The sequence below is a fragment of the Phaenicophaeus curvirostris genome, chromosome 5, assembly GCF_032191515.1.
Source record: "Phaenicophaeus curvirostris isolate KB17595 chromosome 5, BPBGC_Pcur_1.0, whole genome shotgun sequence".
In the NCBI taxonomy this organism is placed as follows: domain Eukaryota; kingdom Metazoa; phylum Chordata; class Aves; order Cuculiformes; family Cuculidae; genus Phaenicophaeus; species Phaenicophaeus curvirostris.
Genome location: NC_091396.1, coordinates 35,315,976 through 35,338,140, shown reverse-complemented (window position 1 = coordinate 35,338,140; position 22,165 = coordinate 35,315,976). Strand labels below are relative to the sequence as shown.

Here is a 22,165-nt window from a genome sequence, read left to right as displayed (position 1 = left end):
GTAGTAGCTTAATGCTTGTTAGTAATTGCCCAAAGGCTTTGCAATTGCTCACTATCCCGTTTTGATCTGATGCAATTTTTCTAGTGGTAGAGAATGATAGGCTGCCTTAAGAGAACTTTTCTGAAGGCTCACTGTTGAAGTTTAGGAGAAAAAAATTCTCTTGTAGTGCTTGAATTGTTTTGTTTTCCTAGAAGTTGCTCCAATTTCTGTTTTTTGTGAGAGGGAGAAATAATCCAATAGCCTTTTATTCCTGTCTGTTGGCTGCTACAAGAATATGGAGATCAAAGTTCAGCTATAAAAAATGCCAGTATTAAAGAAGTCTGTATTTTTGCCTGTCATGAGTGATGGAGGGATGAATGTTGGCAACAAATTTATGTCTACTGATGATAAACTAAATTTTAAACAGGTGTACTGAGATATCTGAAACTCATCTCACAGTCCTTTTGAAACTTCACTGCCCTCAGAGAGCATACATGAAAAACTTTGATCTGTCCAAGATTGTCTTCCAGTGTCCAAATCATTGTAATAAACCCACATTTATTAGTCTAGAAATGGTGGAGATAACTACTTCCTCTAATAACTTAAAAACTGACTTGAGCAAATCATGTTTTTTTCAAATCTGAATGTTCCCAAAACTTATTCTTAACTTGATAATTTTTTCCACAAATCTATCATTATTTACTAATAATAATTGGTAAACTGGTTTAATGTTGAAATAAATGGAACAGTGTGTGTAATGTCCGTTCACTGCCTAAATGTTTATGGGTTTTGGTAACAATTATATTGAACTCTGATATTAGTATTTAAGGTGGCTTTAAATCCTTGCTACTGCCATTGCTTCTTGTGCATTACTTATAGGATCTAAAGTTTTGTTCACGTTAGGTGGATCCAAAGTAGAACACTTGTGTTCTCTAAATAAATTACTGTTGATTTTTGTTGTTGTTGTTGTATTTTTTCTTAGGTTTTGTTCCAATTTGTGCACTGGGTCTATCTCAGATTGGTCGTATGAACCTTGGAATGGATGCCAGTACATTCAAATATTACACAATGTGTGGCCTTCAAGAAGGTTTTGAACCATTTGCTGTCAACATGAACCGAGATGTTGCTATGTGGTTTAGTAAACGCTTACCAACATTTGTCAATGTGCCAAAAAATCATCCTCACATTGAGGTAACATTACATGTTAGGGAGACACCTGTTTATCAACTGTTTGTTTAGGAAGCTGAGACATTAAACCCATACTAATACTTACTGTCATCAGATAGTTTGTCATATAAATCTACTAAGTCACTCTTAGATAATTCCAGATCATCTTGTCTATCTTCAACTTCATTTATGGTAATATTAACATTCATATGGATATACTTGTCTGTTCTATTATACGTCTTCCTAATTTATGTTATTGAGCTTAACTACTTGAAACATGTCAGTTGTGATTTCTTAGAACCATTTCTTAAGTCTGTTTTACATTCACTTTCATTTTTTTAAACCTTCTCTACAGTTCTTAAATATCTAAAACTCATTCAGCATTACTTAAGGTAATGGAAGTGTGAGCTAAATAGAGGCTGATGTAGTCCACTTTGCTATTCTGAGGGACATTTAAGAGTACCTGTGGTACTGCTGAGTGATGTCCATTTCATTCATTCTTATGATACACCAGTAATAATTCCATAGCTCTCCAACCAATCTATTCTGGAGTAGGATAATATATCCTATGTTTTGTATAAAATATTCTGTGTTAATATACTCTCCAATGATATGTTTGAATTCCTGATAATTTTTTTTTAACTTTAGGCCATGTACTTGAATTTTACATGTTTACCCAATTATTCCCTAATATTATTCCCTAATACATTTCTTTGAACATTTGCTTTTTAAACCAAATACACTTCAGTGAATTCCAGCTAAATGATCTTAGCTTTTTTTTCAGTTTATTGGGATCATTCCTAACTGTGTTCCTGTCTTTAAAAGCTTTTGAATTGTTACTATCACTGACTTTAAGAGCATACTCATTTTTTCAGCACAAGGGAAACTAATAATGTCAGGCTCAGATTTCATAATGATCATTTGAGGGTTTCTAGTTCATATTTCTTCTTGTTGTGATAGAAAACTACTGATTCTTGTGAAGCAATTTTTCAATGACTTGTGCACTCAAAGGGAATTAATTTAATAAAATCTATACTCTTGTTTTTGAAAATGCTGTATAGAACTTTAAAATATTTACCGTAGTCAGGCTACACTGGAGCTGTGGCTTCTTTCACTCTTCAGGTTAGGCTCCATGTCAGAGAATAAAGTTGCATAGTTTTGAAATGAGTTAATTTTGAAAAATTTATGTTGACTGTTGCAGCTGTCTCATCCTCTAGTTGCTTAATGAACATTTTCAATATTTTTCTTGGCATAGTAGTATTTTGAAATAATTTCTATTATTTTTAGATATGTAGGATTGATGGAACCATTGAGAGTCCACCTCGGTTAAAAGTTACTCACAAAACATTTGGGACACAGAACAGCAATTCAGACATGATATATTGTCGTTTGAGTATGCCCATCGAGTTCCGCTCATCATTCAACTTTGGCACGGGTGTGGAAAACGCCTCATCTGATGTTTTCCAAAAACGGTTAGGCTTGGTTTTAGTTATCCTATTTTTATTTTTTTATCCTATTTATCCTATGTAACATGTCCTGTTATTCTTTTTTTGTTCTTGATGGTTGTAATAAATTTATAACACAACTTTGCTGCAGAGTGCTATATCCAGAAAAGAGAGAACCATTTCTGAAAACGTGAATCCCAAAGTTTATGGCTACTCATTGCTAAGCAGCTGCCATCCTTTCCAGATCACTGGGATTTGCAAAGGTCTTCAGCCAGGCTGGAAAGCCAGCTGAGAATCTTTTGTCATCTGCATTATGCATCAGTACTCACCTGCATTATTGTTCTATAGCTCATTGCTGTTGGAAAAGTGACTAATCCATGCAAAGAATAAAAGATTGTGGGACAGATTTTTAAAGATAGCAGCTACTACTGGGTTCAGAACTTTCCACCATTGCCTTCATTTTTAGTTAATTATTATAAAGCTAGATTTACCCCATTCACTGCCATAACTGCAATCAATTATTTCAGGTGTATATTTGTTTGCTTTTCCATCTTTGCATACTTAGTTTATCATGCAGACTCAGCACCCAGTGAACCTGAATTATTTTCTAAGTACACTTAGTTTAGTAATAAGTATGTTTTTACAAATTTTTTAAACTAATTTACTGATGTTCCTTTATCTTTAGAAAGCACAGCCAAGAAATTATTGCTTCTTCTACTACAGTAAGTAAATACATTGAGATACATAGTTCTTTTTCCTTTTTGAAATAGATTTAGTCATGGCAGAACATTCATTAGAAACTGGCCTGTTGAAAGAAAACTTTTAGTAATGTGCAGTGATATAACACATATATAAACAGTAATGTCCATGGTTTTATGACTGGAGGCATGAACCTCACTACCTTAAATCATTAGTCTAGGTTTTTGGGTTTTTTAATTAATGGGAATTTTAAAGGACTTATTAAGAGAATGTGAATTACTATTATTAAAATGCGATATATAGGAGAGTTTTTTAATCATTATGTGAATACTTATTGATAAAATAATTTAGATTTCTATTACTAATACGTTCTTTCCCTCTTTTCAGTATTTTTATTCACTACGGATATTTGCTGGCCAAGACCCATCCTCTGTCTGGGTTGGCTGGGTAACACCAGATTATCATTTTTACAGTGAGAATTTTGACCTGAATAAAAATTGTACAGTGACAGTTACTTTAGGTGATGAGAGAGGCAGGGTTCACGAAAGGTATGGATTTATTTATCATTTATTAAAGACTGTATTTTAATACTGTTGTTCAGAAGTGAATTATTCACAAGCTTCGTGATATTTTAAATGTTAATTTAAACTAATCAGAAAATTGATTATAGAGTAGGAACATTCTGTTCTCATTTATGTATGAATGTGTTTTGCATAACTTGTTAAAGTAAGTATTTTTATCATTAATGATCTGTTTGCAAGGATGTTTTATGGTGCTTCTTTCTTTTTAACATCCATATTTGGTTACTCTGGATGAACCTGTTATTTGTTTTAATATATCTTATGTGAGCCTACAGAAGCATGTGACATTGTTTAATAATTATTAAAAAAGAAAAAGAATTAAGGTGCACAGAGTCTGTTCATTTACCCACATTGAGTATGCTTACATTATAAAGAAAGGAGGGGGCGTGTTGTTGAGAAAACAAAACTAATAGCAGCACAAGCACCACTGAGCATCTCTCGCTATTAGTTCATTGAAAAGTACATCTTCACTGATTACTTAGTCAAATTCACTGTGACCTATGATTTGTTTTCTTTGTTCTCTCTGTTCTTTCAGTGTGAAGCGCAGCAATTGCTATATGGTTTGGGGAGGAGATGTAATTGCTAGTTCTCAGAGGTCAGGTCGCAGTAATGTTGATTTAGAAATTGGATGCTTTGTTGATCTGGCTACTGGAATGTTGTCATTCACAGCCAATGGAAAAGAGCTTGGCACTTGTTATCAGGTATTATCAGATTTTCAGGAAGCTATCTAGTAAGCTTGTAATTTTGATGCTGTTCTAAAATTGTTTTTTCTTTTTCAGAAATCTAACAGAACACTATTTATGTAACAATAACATATTTTCCTATATTATTCTAGTTTATCCCTTTCCCTCTCTCTTCTATAAGGCTCCGTTTTTGCAACTTCTTACAGTTGTTTCAAATGTTGAGGAAGGACTATTGATAGATATGTTTAGAAAAATATTTTTTTACCTCTCAGTTCTTGCGGTTCAGAATATAGATTTCTAATGTTAATTATTCTTTAAATATTTTTTCAACTAAAACTGTTATATGATACAGGACAAATTATTTAAATTAGCATAAGATCAAAACTAGAATTTAGATATACTAAGTTTTGGTACACGTTTAGAAAAATAAACCTAGTCTTTTATTACCAGGGTTTGTGTCTTCTGCAGATAGCTATAATTTGTGGTCTGATAAGTTTCAAAACCCAAAAGTCACATATGCAACAATGTACAAAACCAAAATAAATGCTACGATATTCTCAAAACATGGATTTATTATGCAAATGGATCAGTAGCTGATAGAAGTTTTCAGCACCAGATTGATGAGATTTGATGGTAGTAAGATCAGCTGTCCATAATAAAGCAACTGCTGTAGAAGGGATTTTGCAGTGTTAAGATCTATGCATCACTTTCTTCTATGCCATTAAAATGTGTTCAAATCTGTAATACGTATAAAACAAATATGATTCAACTAAATTTAATGGAACTTTACGTACTGACTCCATTGAAAGTGAATGTGGCAGTGTTGTATATAGCCTGTAAATGGGGGTGGGAGGTGATCTAGCAGCTGTAATGTCAGTGTACTTATAAGATTGGTCAGAAACTTCAGCAATATGCTGGGAAGATATTAAATGTCAACATCATGGAAAAAAATTAGGAGGTGAAAGTACTGAAGTCTCATGCTTTTCTGTTTTCTTTAACTAGATAGGAATCAATATGACAGCTTCTAAAAATGTGCTGTTTGTTTGGGTTTGGTTTTTTATTTTTTTTTTGTAAAACAGTCTTTAAATATTTTTCTAGTTTGGCAAAGAAATCTAGAAAAATATAGATGTAGAAGATGCCTGTTACTGCTTTTAGAGTCAAAAACACTGTCAGGCTTTTCTTCTTGTGACTTCTGGTTAATGTAACCAGCTTCTTTGTACAAAATTGAAAATAATCTCAGAAAATATAATTATTCCTCTACTGTTTCTTCTCTTTTCCATGGAAAAAATACCTGGAGTTACTTTTGGAAATGTTTTTCAATACACCTGTTGGCACCAGGTCTGTTGAAAATGGGAACACTTCACATTTCCTGTGAAGATACAATGGTGTAGTCAACAGGAGTGTTACATCTGAGGATTAAATATTTCTTAACTTCTGCTTATTTTGAGTAATTTAAATCTTTTCTCTATTCTTGAAAGTAGTCAAAATAGTCTTACGTAGTTTTAGGTTTTATTTCTTGAATATTTTTACAATAAAATTAAAACTTTAAAATACTTCAGTAAATCTAATCTCTCCCTCAAATTGAAGCAAACGATTGATATTTGTCTGGTTCAGAGGCTGCAGGATAATAACTCTAACCTTGTAACCATCTGCACTTTTCAGTTCTCTTAACTGAAGAAGAGACAATATTTATATGCTATTTTCAATCTAAAAGGCCTACAGGTCAACATATTGAAGAAAAGAAATGAATTTTGCTGTAGTTCTTGATCTAACTATTGAATGCTATGTTGATATTCAGAAAAATACTCACTGTCGATAACAAGGAAGTAAATGAAAGGTAGTATATACATATGCATTTGAGATTTTGTCAATAACTGTCAGGCCAATGCGAAGGTATTTGTTTAAGATAAGTATCTGTTAAATTCTTTTTTTCATGGAAGTAGAGGTGGGCGATCTTGTAGAGAATTCTTCAGAATAAGCTGATATTACTGCCCTGATATGCCTTTGCATCCAGATGTAATGGGAGAAATTATGATAATGTAGCTGCCAAAAACATCCAGACACTTTAAAACTGCAGTGCTGTGATTCAGAGTGATTCACTGTGACTTTATAAGATTGGCAAGAAATGCTAAGCATGAAAATAAAGAGATCTTTGAAAAACTACATTCTACTACTTTTGGAGTATGGATCAGAAATTTCACTAATCTTAGGAAATAAAGATTTGCACTATCCTGATCTAATGCTGTGCTCTTACTCTCTTCTTACACCCCTCTGGTTCCTTTTCTCTTAGAAATTTGGGTTTGAGGTTTTTGGTAGTGAATTATTTTGTCCAGCATAAAATGTGAGAGAACCCTAAAAGATGTGTGGAGGTCTAAAAAACTGTGTTCTACTCTCAGTCTGTCTTGAGGGTGCTTTCCCTGGAGGAAGGGCCAAAGTATGTAGCTGGTAGATAGCTTCATTTTTAAGGAGCTGCTCTAAAATGAGATGCTAGATTTGGATACGTTTGAGAAGAATCCACATACAGCATTACCAAAGTTCTCATTATAGATGTTGAGAGTATATAAAGCAGCAGATAAACCTGCCTGAAACTTAGGTGGGCTTATAAAGATAACTGAGCAAATGGTTTACAGTATTGCAGGTAAACTATGGGTAGACACTAAGAAATGCTTCAATACAGCGTCTGAAGTTCTTTTAATACTGAAATGTAAATTATATAGTACTTGACTTTATATTGCATCATATTCTGGGAGGAGATTCTTGTTGCTTTTTTAGTTTTTTAAACTTTTTAATCTCATTTTACTTCTAGGTTGAACCAAACACAAAGCTTTTTCCAGCAACCTTTGTACGGCCTACTAGCACTAACTTGATACAATTTGAACTTGGTAAATTAAAGGTACAGAATATTTTCTATAAATATACTCTTTCAAATCCGTTTATTTCTATGGAAATTCCTGCTCGGTTGAATTTGTTTAGGCAGATTCAATCAACAGAGTGACTTTTTGTTTGACTTGTTCATTTGCTTCTATAAATGTAATTATACATGAAACTAATTGTCCAACAAATCTAAACAGCATTTGTCAAATAAACAAGTTATTGCAGAGAACATCCCTAATGTTGTGGGGTTTTAATGGATTTTGTTTATTGCAGTAACTTTTATGGTCCTATGAGTCCTTTGCTATCGATAAATTATACTTCCTTTTGGTATTATAGGTGTATTCATAATTAAATGTTACAGAAATAATTTTAATACACTTACGTGTTTCAGAATACCATGCCCTTATCTGCAGCAATTTTTAAAAGTGAAGAAAGAAATCCTGTTCCTCAGTGTCCCCCTCGCCTTGATGTGCAAACAATTACACCTGTTTTATGGAGCAGGATGCCGAACAGTTTTCTAAAAGTAGAAACTGAGCGTGTCAGTGAACGTCATGGCTGGGTTGTGCAGTGTTTGGAACCTCTGCAGATGATGGCACTTCATATCCCAGAAGAAAACAGGTACATTTGGAAAGAACTACAGTGACTTTATGTGGACAAAATGTTTTGAAAGCTGATATTTGGGTATTGGTTAAAACTGCCTTGGAGGGTATTTACAGTACAGTTGCTTAGAATTTCTGATCTTATCTGCTATAATATCATATTCATGAAATTAAATAGATACAAGATTCTGAATACTTTTAATGCCATATGATGACCTTTGCATACATAAGAGAAAAAAACCAACTATTTGGTTTTATTTAAATTATAAAATAGTATTATGTTACTATTAACAAAACCGAATTTAAAAAGGAGTAAAAAATACTGTGTTTAGTGGAAAAAAATTGAATAGTAATCCTCAGTGAACCATAAGGGCACTGCTTAGTGACAATATTACTGCAGAGTGTCAGTATTCCAAATAAATTTCTTTTAAAAACAAGCTTGAATTTACCATAGCTTCCAAAGAAATTTTCCATCTTATATCATCCCTTTTTCTTACCTATGGAGTACTAACTGTAAATAATCTCATCAAATTGTTGCCACTATTTATTTTTGTTTAGTTAAGCACATATTAAGATTAGTTTGAACCATTACTATTAAGTGGAACTGACCACAATGTGCAGAGATTTTAAAAAATTTCTTTTGCAAAATTACTATTCCTTAAATTGACTGGGGTTCTGTTTCTTTATTTCATAACAGATGCGTTGATATTTTGGAACTATGCGAACAAGAAGATTTGATGAAGTTCCACTACCACACTTTAAAACTCTATAGCTCAGTTAGTGCTCTAGGTAACACTAGAGTTGCTTATGCACTTTGTAGCCATGTGGACATATCTCAGCTGTTTTATACAATAGATAATCAATATTTACCTGGACTCCTGCGTTCTGGATTCTATGATTTGCTCATTAGTATTCATTTGGAGCACACCAAGCAAGCCAAACTCATGATGAACAATGAATTTATCATTCCCGTTACAGATGAAACTCGAACTATTAAGTTATATCCCGATGAAACAAAGAAGCATGGTTTACCTGGAGTAGGACTCAGCACTTGTCTGAAACCGGGCTTTAGTTTTACTACTCCATGCTTTATTGTGACCAGTGAAGAACGTCAGACATCCAGCCCAGAGATACCCCTTGATATACTTAAATCCAAGGCCATAAGTATGCTAACAGACGCAGTACAATGTAGCGGTGCTCATATACGAGATCCTGTTGGAGGACAGGTTGCATTCCAGTTTGTTCCTGTTCTGAAACTGATAGCAACATTGCTCATAATGGGGGTTTTTGATGATGATGATGTGAAGCAGGTCTTACTCCTCATTGATCCCACTGTGTTTGGAGATCACAAGGAAGAAACAGAGGAGAGGACAGAGAAGGAAGAAGTTACACAAGTGGAAGAAAAAGCTGTAGAAGCTGGGGAGAAAGCAATAAAAGAAACGAAAGCTCCTGCAAAGGGCTTATTACACACAAGATTACCAGAGTCTGTTAAACTTCAGGTGACCATTTAATATAAATGTATTACATATGTTCTGCTATTGATGAAAGGAAGGTAGTTCTTTTTTGTCTGTTCTCTAGTTTATAAGGTTTGAAATCCTGAAGATCTTTATTCCATTTTGCCTTATAAACTCGCATCAATAACCACATTTTATGATGATAAAATTTTTCTATCTGTATCTACAACCAAAATAGATATGCAAATACTTGCGTATTTCATACGTGTATTTTAAAAGAGGGGTGTTGGACGAGGTGATCCCTAAAGGGCCCTTTCAACTCAAACTATTCTATGATTTCTATGTGTTTTGAATGCATGAAGTGAAAGACTGTGAATGCAATACAGTATGATCAATCGGATAATAAAACTATTAATTTGTCACCTTTACAGTGTTAAAAAAAATATGGAAAAAGAAAGTGTCTCATTTTTACAATCTATTGCAGTGTATAGTATCCTCAAGTGTTAAACTGTTGAACTTGTCTGTTTTTTCTTTCCTAGATGTGTCATTTACTCAATTATTTCTGTGACTGTGAACTAAAACATAGAGTGGAAGCAATAGTGTCATTTGCAGACCGGTATGTATCAAAACTGCAGTATAACCAGAAATACAGGTACAATGAGCTCATGCAAGCCTTGAATATGTCTGCTGCTTTGACTGCCAAGAAGACTAAAGAGTTTCGATCTCCTCCTCAAGAACAGGTAACATTAAACTAGTGGTTAAATCTAAAGATAAAAAAATTTCTTTGTAATGATAAAATAAAGTTCTGCTTCCAAATTACCTTTGGAACTGCTAGAGAGGAAAAACTGATTTTGAAAAAAAAATTATAAAGATGCCACAAAATACTGAATGTCAGAATGCTTATACCTACATGCCAGAATTCAACCTCTAAGCTAAATTTGACTTAGGATTTCTCAACAGTATAGAAAAAATGAACAATACTGCCCAATTCTGAGGAGCTGAGATTCACCCAGTTCGACAAGATGACGATAATTTGATAATTTTAGTTGCTAAATGTTAGCATGAAGTTAGCGTTGTGCTGGCATCTGTGTGTAGGAAATAGTCTTTTCTTCCCTCATGAAACAGCATTATTATCATGTAACTGCATTTTGATGTGAATCATAATCATGGCTTACCAAGTGCCATTGCTTTAGTATTTCCTTTAAGCTGTACTAGAAATTTGTGGTTTATGTTAGTTTTATTATAAATCTGATGATAAACAGGTAAAGTATTACTATATATAGGAATACGTCTTAGGCTATCTCAGAGTTTTAACTATGTTTTAATTTCCTTAAAGATTAACATGTTACTGAATTTTCATCTTGGAGAGGATTGTCCCTGTCCGGAGGAGATTCGGGATGAGTTATATGAATTTCATGATGATCTTCTAATTCACTGTGGTGAGTGGCAGCATTTTGTTATGAGTTTTCTTTGCCTTTTTGACATTATACAAGAAAAAATGGAACAAAACAGATTAAAAAAACTATTAGTGTAAGGGTTTTTAGTTAGATGTATTACTGTCTACATGGTGGTTTTCCTGACGAACTTTGGTGCATATTATAAAGCATATGGAAAACCTGTGTGTGGATTTAATTTTCATTGACATTTATGTATTAAATATTAGCCTATATTATTCTGTCTACCTATCAATTTTAGACTTAATTAAAGAAGTGATCCAAGAATCCAAGAATCCAAGAAAAGATTCATATAGGCATGTGTATGTATACAAACAGATAAAAGGTATTGAAAGAACATTATATTATGAAGGGCAGGGCTATAAAATGTAATAAAAAGCACTAGATCAGGACTGCTGCTGCTCCTTTAGCTTAGTTTCATGTCAAATACACAAGTATGATGATCAATTATAAAACACTATTGCACTGCAGATTACAGCTTGGGTTGCCCCAGTCATTGGATTTGAATTTCTTTAGTGTATCCTCAAGGGTTAGCTACATCAGATGCTCTGTACAATTTAAATAGGTAAAGGAATCGCATTTTATATATGATGCCAAAAACATTTTTTAGTCTGTTGAGATCTTAGTTTGATTAAGATGGTGATGGAATTATTAGTCCTTTTTCAATGATACTAACATAGTCTGAGTCATCCAGTTTTACTGCTCATTCCCAATAATTATGTAATTAAAACTAATCAACACAAGCTTTTTCATATCTGCCTACTTAGTCTATATACTGGTAGTCATTCTTCCAGTACATTTCTTGTTCCTATGTTTGATGGCATCCACCTTGTTCGCAAGAAGAGAACAGGTTCATTATAAGTGAATTGGCAGCAGCAAGTTCTTCCCCAAGAAGAGCAAGATAATATTTTCTTCCTCCTCCACCCCTTCTGTTTGCTTGATGTCACAGTTAAGTGTTTACTAATACAGTCTGCTAGTTCTTTGATTGTCCCTAAAACCAGTTTTACCCAGTTCATGGAACTACATTCTTTCAGTGACCAGTATTTAATAATTTGTGTTTTCTGTTTGTAGCCATGGGGCCTCCCATACAATTCAGTGCTTATATTGTTAAGGCTTCTGCCATCGTCTTGCCATAGAATAATAGAATGGTTTGGGTTTGAAGGGGCCTTAAGGATCATCTAGTTCCAACACTGCTGCCGTAGGCAGGGACACCTTTCACTGGACCAGATAGCTCAAAGCCTCATCCAGCCTGGTTTGAGCACCTCCAGGTATGGCGCACCCATGATTTCTCTGGACAACCTGTTCCAGTGCTTCACAACCCTTACAGTAAAAAATTTATTCCTAATATCTAATCTAAATCTACCCTCTTTCTTCTTAAAAGTATTGCCCCTCATCCTATCACTGCACTCCCTGATAGAGTCCCTCCCCAACTTTCCTGTAGGCCTCCTTTAATTACTGGAAGTACTGCTATAAAGTCTCCCCAGAGCCTTCTCTTCTCAAGGCTAAACAATGCCAACTCTCTCAGCCTGTCCTCATAGGGGAGGTGTTCCAGCCTGGTGATCATCTTTGTGGCCTTCCTCTGGACTTGCTCTAACAGGTCCATGCCCTTCCTGAGCTGAGGACTCCAGAACTGAACACAGTAATTCAGGTGAGATCTCACAAGAGCAGAGTAGAGGAGGAGAATCACCTCTCTTGACCTGCTGGTCACACTTCTTTTGATGCAGCTCAGGGTACAGCTGGCCATCTTGCTGAGGACGCATGCAATCCCACTGTCCATGTCTCCAACAAAGACATTAAACAACACTGATCCCACCAGTTTTGTGCTGCTATTTCTGAATACCCTATTAGAATCTCCATCAACCATCATGCTGTGTTTTGTGATGTCAGTTACCTTTTTTCAACTACCTCAACCTTAGCCTCAGCCAAAGACGAGTAGGTCAGTGGATATCTAGATTATGTTTCATCAACTTATTTCTGAGAATATTATATGCAAGACTGTACTATATATCCTTAAAATCAAGATTTGTATTTGTAAAATTAGCTATATTATATGTGGAAATGTAGTTGGTTTAATATAATTTAGTTTTGATAAGCCTGTGTTGATTGTTATTCATCCTTGCTTCTAAGTCCTTACCAAAAACTTTCTTTCATTTCAGCATTTTCCTCCAAACTTTAAAGTGAATAGTTAATATCTGTGTACCTGCTTTTCTTTCTCTACATTTTCATTAAGACAGATATCATCATCTCCACTGTTGAGTCAATTAGCACTTGACCTGACCTCTGTATTTCAAAGATAATGCCTATTTGGCATCAGGGAGTTCTCTGAGACTCCAGGATGAAAATTATGAAAACTCAACTTACTTGGAAATATCTAAACTCTGCAATATATTTATTTCATCTTGGAATCTTGTTGCTGGTATCAAGTTAGCTTACCTTCTGACCACTCTTTATATTTTCATGTGGTGAAAGAATACTGACTGTGTGTTATTTTCCTTTTTAGGAGTGTACTTTTATTATTGTTTACTACACTATAAAGGTTTATGTTGAATGAGAGAGAGAATTGAAGACAGAGAAAGTACATTCTCATGTTTAAATTGTTTAATGATCCTTTAGATTCTATAAAACCCATGTTCATTGCTTTGTACAGATTTGTCATAGGTGGTCGCTATACGTAAATGCTCGTCATTTTCTGTGTCTTTTCTAAGTCCTGAAAGGCATCACTAAGCAATCACAGCTGCAGATAAAATTGAATAGGAGCTGTGTTTGGAATATTTAATCAGCTTTTAGTTCTAAGTGTACTTTGCTGTCTAAGTGGAAAAATATGTACACAATCAAGTAATTAAAGGTTGCTTCATAATGAATATACACAAATAGTCTGAATGAAAGTTACTCAGGAAGTCTTAATCCTAACATGTCCTAACTGTGAGTGATCAATTTTGCCAGCAAAATAATAGTCCTCTATCATAATTTTTGTGAGTAATTTCTTAGCTATAAACAAACCAAACAAATTTATGACAGATTTTATTGCATAATATTAAATTGAGACTTACATGGGTTGGAACCATGTGTTCCAGTGCACCAGCCTCTGTCACTTCAATTAAGTGATTAGCCAGCAGCAACATGAGATGGTTAGCTTCTGAATGGATTGCAGCTCTAAGAGGATGAAGAATGACTAATGGATCATATGGAGCAGTGAATGAGACCCTATCTGGAACCACCACAGACCCCATCTCCTCCATGATAACACTGTCCTAACTCATCATCCCAGTGCATTTCGTCTTGTCTGTCCGTTTCAGCTTCACTAGAGTTCTCCCAGCATCTCTCTCTTGCGTTGGGGGTTCAGGGTTTTTTTCAATGCCAGGTAGTTTCTTGCTTTTTTAAAGTTCTTGTCTACTTTCTGTTTCCTCTCCCTATTGACTACATTTCCTGTTCTGATTTTTCCTCAGACTCTGACTGTAGCCTTACTTCTTTCTTAGTTTTTTGTTTTGCTCTGCTGGTCTCACTTTTCCTCTTCCTTAAATCCCATATGTTGTCTCCAAATCCAGTGCTTCTCTCATTCTCTCTCTCTGCTTCTGAATGTTTTTATTCCTAGTCACTTAGTTGCTCCTAGCCATAACTTTAACTCCTTCCCCTTGGCACATGCCAGCAGCAAAGTTTCTCCAACCTGATACCATGTTTTATTTCTTTTTCTCCTTTCTTAGTTTCTTTTTTTTGAATAATAGTTTTAGCCTTTGCAGTTTATTCTTTTCCTTCTGCTCCAGCTTATACCGCTTTAGTATTTTGTCTGGAAATATTTTCATTTTCTCAATTTCACTTTGACGAGCAGCTAAACAGCAAAAGTTTATATTTCAGCTGGGCACAATTAGCACTGGTCTGAAAGGGGCCTGCTTAGGTGTTCTGTGCTTCTGCACATAACACATTTGACATCTGATCATCAGTAAGTTGTGTGAAAGATCTGAAAAATGCTTTGAATGGTTGTGAAGCAATGTAGTGAACTGAACTGTATTAAACTACCTTGTAAAATGACATCCCATCTCATTCTATACATTTTCATGAAAAATGTGCATCACTGGTATATTCTCTGAATATCTGCCTTTGCCGCGAATAAGAAACAGGACGACAGCCTGATACAAGCAAAAGTGTCCGATTTATTGCGTTTAAAACACATATTTATAGTGATTACAAGAAGCGTGTTTCAAACTAATTGGTCCTTACACTACACTAAGCAATCACAGATTGGTTAATACAAATGAGCCTTTTTTAAGCATCTACTTGCTTTTAGCAACAGCAGCAGTTTCTCTCATCAAGGCCACTGCCTCGCAACCACAGACACCCGTGCTCATCCGCATGGAGCCAGTAGTCTCTATTCCTTTCTAAACAAAAGCCTTATCTCACTTCTCCCAGGGTCTCCGACTAACAAGTTCCAACACGTCCTGTCCTACATGCCTTCTTATAGTTTTAAATTCAGTTAATATATTTATTTGTGACTGCTAAATATCTTGACTTAAAAAATATGCTATATTGTGAGATACAGACATACTTTTTCTTTTAGCTGATGTTCTGAAATATGAAACAAAGGATTACATATTTAATCAAATGTGACTCTGAGTCAAAATTGATTATAATAGTAGAATCTTCAAAAAACATCACCTCTTTGGTCATAATAATGAAAAAATAATATAAATCTGGATATGAGAAGTATGTGCACCGAGTTAAATGTAATTTCAGAGGGTTCTGCTGAAGATACGTTAAATCTGAAAATAAAGCTGCTAGCCTTACCTCTCTTTTTTTCCTGTTTAAAATTTGCTGCTTGCAAAAAAATTTCTGTAGATATTTTGCTTTTGTTTAAATAATGACAGAGTTAATCTTCAAAGGTTAATTTTTGTTTCTAACCAGTTTATTATCTGCTAAGGTATTCCACTAGAAGAGGAGGAAGAGGAAGAGGAAGATTCCTCCTTTACTGGCAAACTCCGTTCATTAGTGTACAAAATCAAAGGTCCACCCAAAGCAGAAAAAGTAGAACCTAAGGAGGAGGAAGAGAAATCTCCTAGTAAGTTTTCTTTCCACATAAATACCTCTGTGATGCAAATGTTAAAGGTGTGTGCAATCAGCAAGAGTGTGTTTTCTAATAAAACTTCATAGTTGACTGAAGGACAAAACATGTTTAATTTAATTCTGCTTCTTGGAACAACTATTTTACATACTGAACACCTTAGATGCATTGTTACACAAGAAATTAAAGTGGGTGGAAGATATTGGATCCAGGCAATTAAATCTGGGGCTGGAAATTTGCATATTCTTTGCACAAAAATGTAAGAAGTTAATTATGGCACAATAATATAGACTAAAGATTTCCAAACATGAGACGTTCCCACTTATATGGGGTTTTTTTAAATGCAAAAACTTTATTTTTTGCAGCTTTACTCCATTTCCTTTTCCTTTGCTGCGTGAGAAGTTAATATGTGTCAGTACCAAGTTATGTGTGAAAAATTGCTTTTACAGTTCTTGGATTTTGTATAAAAAAGGATGACTTTCATTTATTCACTTTATTATGGGGAATATATATATTAATTAAAAACTACTAACTTGTTCTGATCTATCTCAAGCATTGCATACCTGCACAAATATATATATCTCCATACCATACCCTTTTTGAATTTAAATAAATATTGAATCTATTGGATAATTAAATGGGAAGATGATCTTTATTTTCAAAAGTACAAATTCTGTATTCATAAACAGTGGAGTTAATTAATTTTCTAGAATTTGTTATTGTCAGATTTTTATCCTACTCTTTGCTTCTATAGATCTTTAAAATGTTTTTCTAAAATCAGAAGGCAGAGAAAAGTGCTCTCTAGAGGTTGGCTTGCCTGAAAACTTTTCTCTATAGTTTATAAATCTCATTGCCCTTTACAGTGAGCTTTTACCTTGCTTAAATACACATAAGAACAGACGCCATTTAGTAGGCTTTTTTTTTTTATGTTCATTTCTGCAGCATTATAAAGGATATATTCTTTTGCGTTTGCTGAGTAATATTAAGCTATTAACATTTCTTAAAAATAGAAATAACTCAATACACTTGAAAAGTCTGGGTATATATAACTAACTATATAAGAGAAAATTTAATCCACAGACCTCGGAAGAATGTACATGGGAGAATGTGTATGACGTCAGTGAAATTAATCCTTCCGCCTAGCACAGCTGAATAAGTACAACAGAGAACTAAGAGTAACTGTTGAAACACTATAATAATTTTTTTAAAGTTAATTAGTTTAATATTTTTTAACAGTAAGCCAATAGATAGTCTTTATTCCTCTGTTTTCAGACCTGTAATTTCCTGTGACAATGATTCATAGAACCACAAAACAGCTGAGGTTGTAAGGGACCTCTGGAGGTCATGTAGTCCAATCTCCCTGCTGAAGTAGGGCCACCTAGAACAGGTTGACGAAGACTGTGTCCAGATGGCTTTTGAATATCTCCAAGGATGGAGACTCCACAACTTTTCTGGGCAACATGTATATAGATGGGTGTATAATATGGGGGTTTTATATAGCTTTATACAGAGGAAATAAAAGATTATTTTTTTTACTACATTAAATAAATTTTAACCACAGAGGGATGGCATCTATAGCAACTGGTCATTTCTTTCTAACACTTCAAAGAATATTGTTTAATTCATTAATCAATTTAAGAAATGATGCATATGCATTAAGTAATTGATAACTGCATGCAGTCATTTTAGCAATGGAAAGCTGAAAATAGACTATTGCATGTATTACTGGTGTCTGAAGATACACAATTTTTAATTAGAAGAGGCACTGAAATAAAAAATGTTGCAGATACATTCCTGTAATGTTTGTTCCAGAGGTTAGTTCAACCTTTTTACTAACTGAAAGCAGAACAGAGGTTTTTTTAAATGAGAGGTGGGGAAGTCCTATATCCTGGAGTTATCTCAAGTGCTATCTGCTTCAGTTGAGCAGCAATCTGTCATTATTATTTCATCTCTGCAAGATTTCATATTGCACTTCGAAGGTATATTGTTCTATTGGCTTCACTTCCTCTAATAAATTATTTATTGTAGCTGGTTCTATTACTGGCAGGGAAGGACTAGTGGCAAAACTGTGTTCATCCTTATATTCTTACCTCATCTACATTGCTCTACTACTACCTTGTGTTGCCGCACCTCTACACGCAAACATATATACATGCACATAAACATCCTGAAACACTTGGAATCACAGACTTGTTATTCTGAGCAGAATTCCTTCCTGTACATGCTCATTCTCATACCCTATTCCCTAACACTGGAGAATTGTTCATGGTCTAAATAGGCAAGATGGGTTCTGTGCTTCCAATTCCTCTACCACCTGCATGGGCATTTTGTTGAGCCTCTCCCTGTGGAGACTGTGTTCCACCGGATCAGATAATAGCCCAAATAAGGGAGATACGGTGTTTTTCCTGTGCATCAAAAAGGTTGTGCAAAGCAACACAGAGTGGTCTGTATGGCTGGCAGGATGGGAAGAAACCCCACCACAATAACTAAGGACACCTCTTCTATTATAAAGCACTATAGAGGGCTTATCCTGCCCTGAAAGCGTATTTTGGTCTGTTAAACCTTATAATAATATCATATGCTGCCTGGAAAAAAGAGTATTATTCTCCAGTGACTCATCTGTTAGCCTCTGCTTTCTACTTCATGGTAGTAGGAACTACTCAGTATCTGGGAAGTATCATTTCTTCTTCAGGCTTCGGGCAGATACTGTTGTCATGAATCAGGAAGCATTCACTCCTAAAGCCTCAGGGCAAATGATGTTTGATCCCTGGAACAGGGCAGTTTGCGTATTTCATATGCTGGAGCTTTGGGTTGCAAGAAATACGTGTGATTCTGCAGCAGCTGTTTTTCTAGAAATTTCAGATAATCTTTTCAGGCTTGGGTTTTTTGGAGATTGCCTGCAGCTTGTATTACAGGCTAATCCGCTGGCCTGCCCTTCATCTTCTTCACCAAAACGGAGTCTTGTGAGTAGCAAAGAGCATATCACCCTTTACATACAAGAAGTGTGTAAAGATAGTGAACAATGTATCTGCTCTTTAGTTTTTTCTACAGGTAGAAATGAAAGGAGATCAATTATCTTGTGCGTACACTTTGGGAATAGAAAGCTATGGCTGTCAGGCTTACTTTACTATGGCGCTTTGGGTGCCTCTAACTTAGGGAGGGTATCTGCTATTATTATACAATTCTTTCATGTGGGACAATGTATTCTTAAAGTATCCACTTGTTTACTGGTCCTAGAACAGAAATCAGGAAATAGAATTTACTGGCTTGAACAAACGCCCTAATTCAATTGTCCTGTTAAAACAGTGAACTATGGATCTTTTCAAAGAAACATTACTGTGGATATATGAGAATGTGTGAAAAGATTGTTCTTTTGTTCAATAATATCCACTGCGTGTTCAAGAAAATAAATAGATGCAATTGTAGCATTAAGCTGAAGAATCATACGATGTGTCCTTTAAGTGTTTGTTCCTTAGAGTGCTACTTACGCTGAAACCACAGAACGTTAACTTATTTGTTCTTTCTTACAGTAGGCTTCCCAGTGGCTGTTAGCTCAGTTTTTTTCTCTTGCTTGTTTTTTAGATTTTGATTACAGATCATTTGGTAGCAGTACAGTACATTTGTGATTTATTAGCAGTCAAAAAGAATATCAGAATATTGCTGACTATTACTGGGATCATGTGGAGTCATCACATTTGATTGTTTCTCATTTATTCTCATCTTTTGGCTGAATTTCAAGAGGATCCTTTTTCCTCAAGTGTAACAAATACAGCAGCTTTTCCATTTCAGTATATGGCAAAAGGGAGTAGAAAGGATCAGAAGGAAGGAAACAACGTATCACTGTTACAGTACATCTGGTTAGAAAAAAAGACTCTAAGCAGACTCTACTAAACCTAATCTAAGATGCACAGAAGGCATTTGAGCAGGCTAGAAAGAACTATATTCTTATTTCTTGAGGTTTTTAACTCTAATGTATCTTAAATTATTACTAAGGAAGTATCACATTTTGCAAGTGTTTCTGGCTTTCGTCTTTGCAGGTGTTCAGCCAGAAATCTGGAGAATGTGCTGCTATGCTTAGATATGAACAAGTATATGTAAGTGACTGGGAGCAGCAACTTGAGAAGTCTCTAGTTTAAAGCAGCAGAAACTGAACAGCACAATTCTGTATCTTCAACAAATATTCAGATAAGAAATTAATCCTGGGAATTAAACTTATGCATTCAGAGCTAGAAGCACTAAGCAGACTCTACCCTTTTGGAATAATGTGCTGGGTAAGATAGGTTATAATAATTCAGATCCATCCAACCCAATAATTTGTTTCAAACAGTGACCACAAATGGTTATCTGGGGACAAATAAGAATGAAACAATCAGATATAATATTTACAATTTTAATGGTGTCCCAGACTCCAGTTACCATCAGCTCAGATTTCCTAAATCTGAACAGGTTTATTATGTTATATCCCCACTGTATCTTCCTGATAGATGTTTGTGTAGTTCCCACTTGAGCACGTGGACTTTCAGGATCTGCCACAGTTTTGGCAAGGAGTTTCAGAGTTCTGTTATCCATTATGTGAAGAAACACCTTTCTTTTAGCTTAGCTTTGGCTTCCTGCTTTGAATAAAAATGTGTGAACTATAGATTAATATAATGGCATAATGCACTCTGCTTTAACCATTCCTTTCTTAATAAATCCTAGCTTTTGACTTGAACTTTTTAACTGCCAGTGAATTTGAGTTGATACTGGTAATTGAGCTGAGATATTTTATAAGTTGTTCAGGGACATTTCCCCCTTAGAGATGTTAATAAATGTTCTAGACAGAGTCAAGGGCTCCAGGTGGCCTTGCTTGAGCATGGGGATTGGACCAGATGATGTCTGAATGTTGCTTCCCACCTCAATTATTCTGTGATTCTGTGGTTTTCTTGGATCTATCTGCCAGGTCATCTCTGTTAACATTTTATTGTTCTATTTATAAATGAGGACTATACTTTCCTTATTTGTTTTATTTACAGTAACATTATTTAAAGTTAATTTCATCACCATTTTTTGCCCATTTTTTTCCTTTTGTTCTACATTTTTTACAATTTCAGTTTTTTGCTATACTTCATAATTTTGTATCGTCAAGCTTCTTTGCATCTGCTTGCCCCCTTCTCAGGTCTCTTAGGAAAAGGAGGTGCTTAACATCATAGAACATAGCATGGATATATGCAGATATTCAGTGTTGTTTTTCCCTATTTGTGACCACTACCATTTAGTTCTACCCTCTGTTTCTTATCTTTTGATCAAAATTTCATGCATGCAAGGACATGTTTAATTGATTTCTCCAAGGATATTTCCCATACTGCTTAAAAGTAATTATATATACCAATGTGGTACATTAAAGCTCATAGAATTAAAAAATGAAAAACCTTGAAAACTACTAAAATCTAAGAAACATTAGCACTTATCGGGGAGAAACAATTTCAAAAGTCAAGAGAGAAACTCTAAAAATTACAGGACCATTTTGTTGCAGTTGCACATAGGAGCATCTGTGTACACAAATTGATACCAGGGAAACAATTTCTTTTTCATTTGTTCATTTCGTGAGAATGTATTTTTTGTGGAATATTATGTTTGTACTAAAAATTGTAATACCTTTTATTATTTTTATAAGTATCTGACAGGTAACTCAAGTGTATAAAATTGCTGTTATAATTGAGTCAATGTCAGTAATATTTTCATTGCTGAAGTGGAAAATATCTGTTTGGACTGAATCATACCGTATTTTCTCTCATTAAACAAAAGAAATCAAAAAAATAACATTAATTTGATAGTAATATTGTTTCCTATCCGTCAAAAATTAGATATTTCCAAAAGTACCAAGGCAATTAGGAACTAGATTTCTAAAACAAAAAGACAAAAATTGTGCTTGTTTTTCCCTTTACCTTTGTGAGTGGGGCGATCACCTGAGCTTTCAAAGACCTGACATAGTTTCACAGGAGAAAACCTTAACTCTCTGTGAGTTTAGCACTTCAGGTTGCTCTTTGTCCCATTTTTATCCCTCCCCTCTTCCCCACTAGAAAGCCAGAATAAGTAATTATATTCTTTAATAAGGTCATTGACTTTATGATCGAACTGTGTCATATTTATGTAGCCAGAAATCAGTCACATTCAATGAGTTGGAAAGTTATGGGAAAG

General features: G+C 34.7%; 1 protein-coding gene and 1 long non-coding RNA gene across 2 annotated transcripts in view; one reads left to right on the top strand and one right to left on the bottom strand.

The window, feature by feature from the left end:
• RYR3 (ryanodine receptor 3) overlaps positions 1-22,165 on the top strand; it is a 218,562-nt gene that overhangs the window by 96,496 nt on the left and 99,901 nt on the right. Inside the window, exons 28-38 of the mRNA XM_069858332.1 lie at positions 962-1,170; positions 2,434-2,618; positions 3,277-3,313; positions 3,678-3,838; positions 4,407-4,572; positions 7,361-7,447; positions 7,820-8,046; positions 8,725-9,526; positions 10,021-10,221; positions 10,818-10,920; positions 15,848-15,985. Of these exons, the coding sequence (XP_069714433.1) occupies positions 962-1,170; positions 2,434-2,618; positions 3,277-3,313; positions 3,678-3,838; positions 4,407-4,572; positions 7,361-7,447; positions 7,820-8,046; positions 8,725-9,526; positions 10,021-10,221; positions 10,818-10,920; positions 15,848-15,985 (2,316 nt within the window). The remainder of the gene's footprint in view (positions 1-961; positions 1,171-2,433; positions 2,619-3,276; positions 3,314-3,677; positions 3,839-4,406; positions 4,573-7,360; positions 7,448-7,819; positions 8,047-8,724; positions 9,527-10,020; positions 10,222-10,817; positions 10,921-15,847; positions 15,986-22,165) is intronic.
• Positions 5,107-7,885, bottom strand: LOC138721329 (uncharacterized). The gene is made up of 2 exons (XR_011337541.1): positions 7,811-7,885; positions 5,107-5,292 (listed from the first exon to the last, which is right to left on the bottom strand). It is a non-coding gene; the product is annotated as an uncharacterized lncRNA (long non-coding RNA).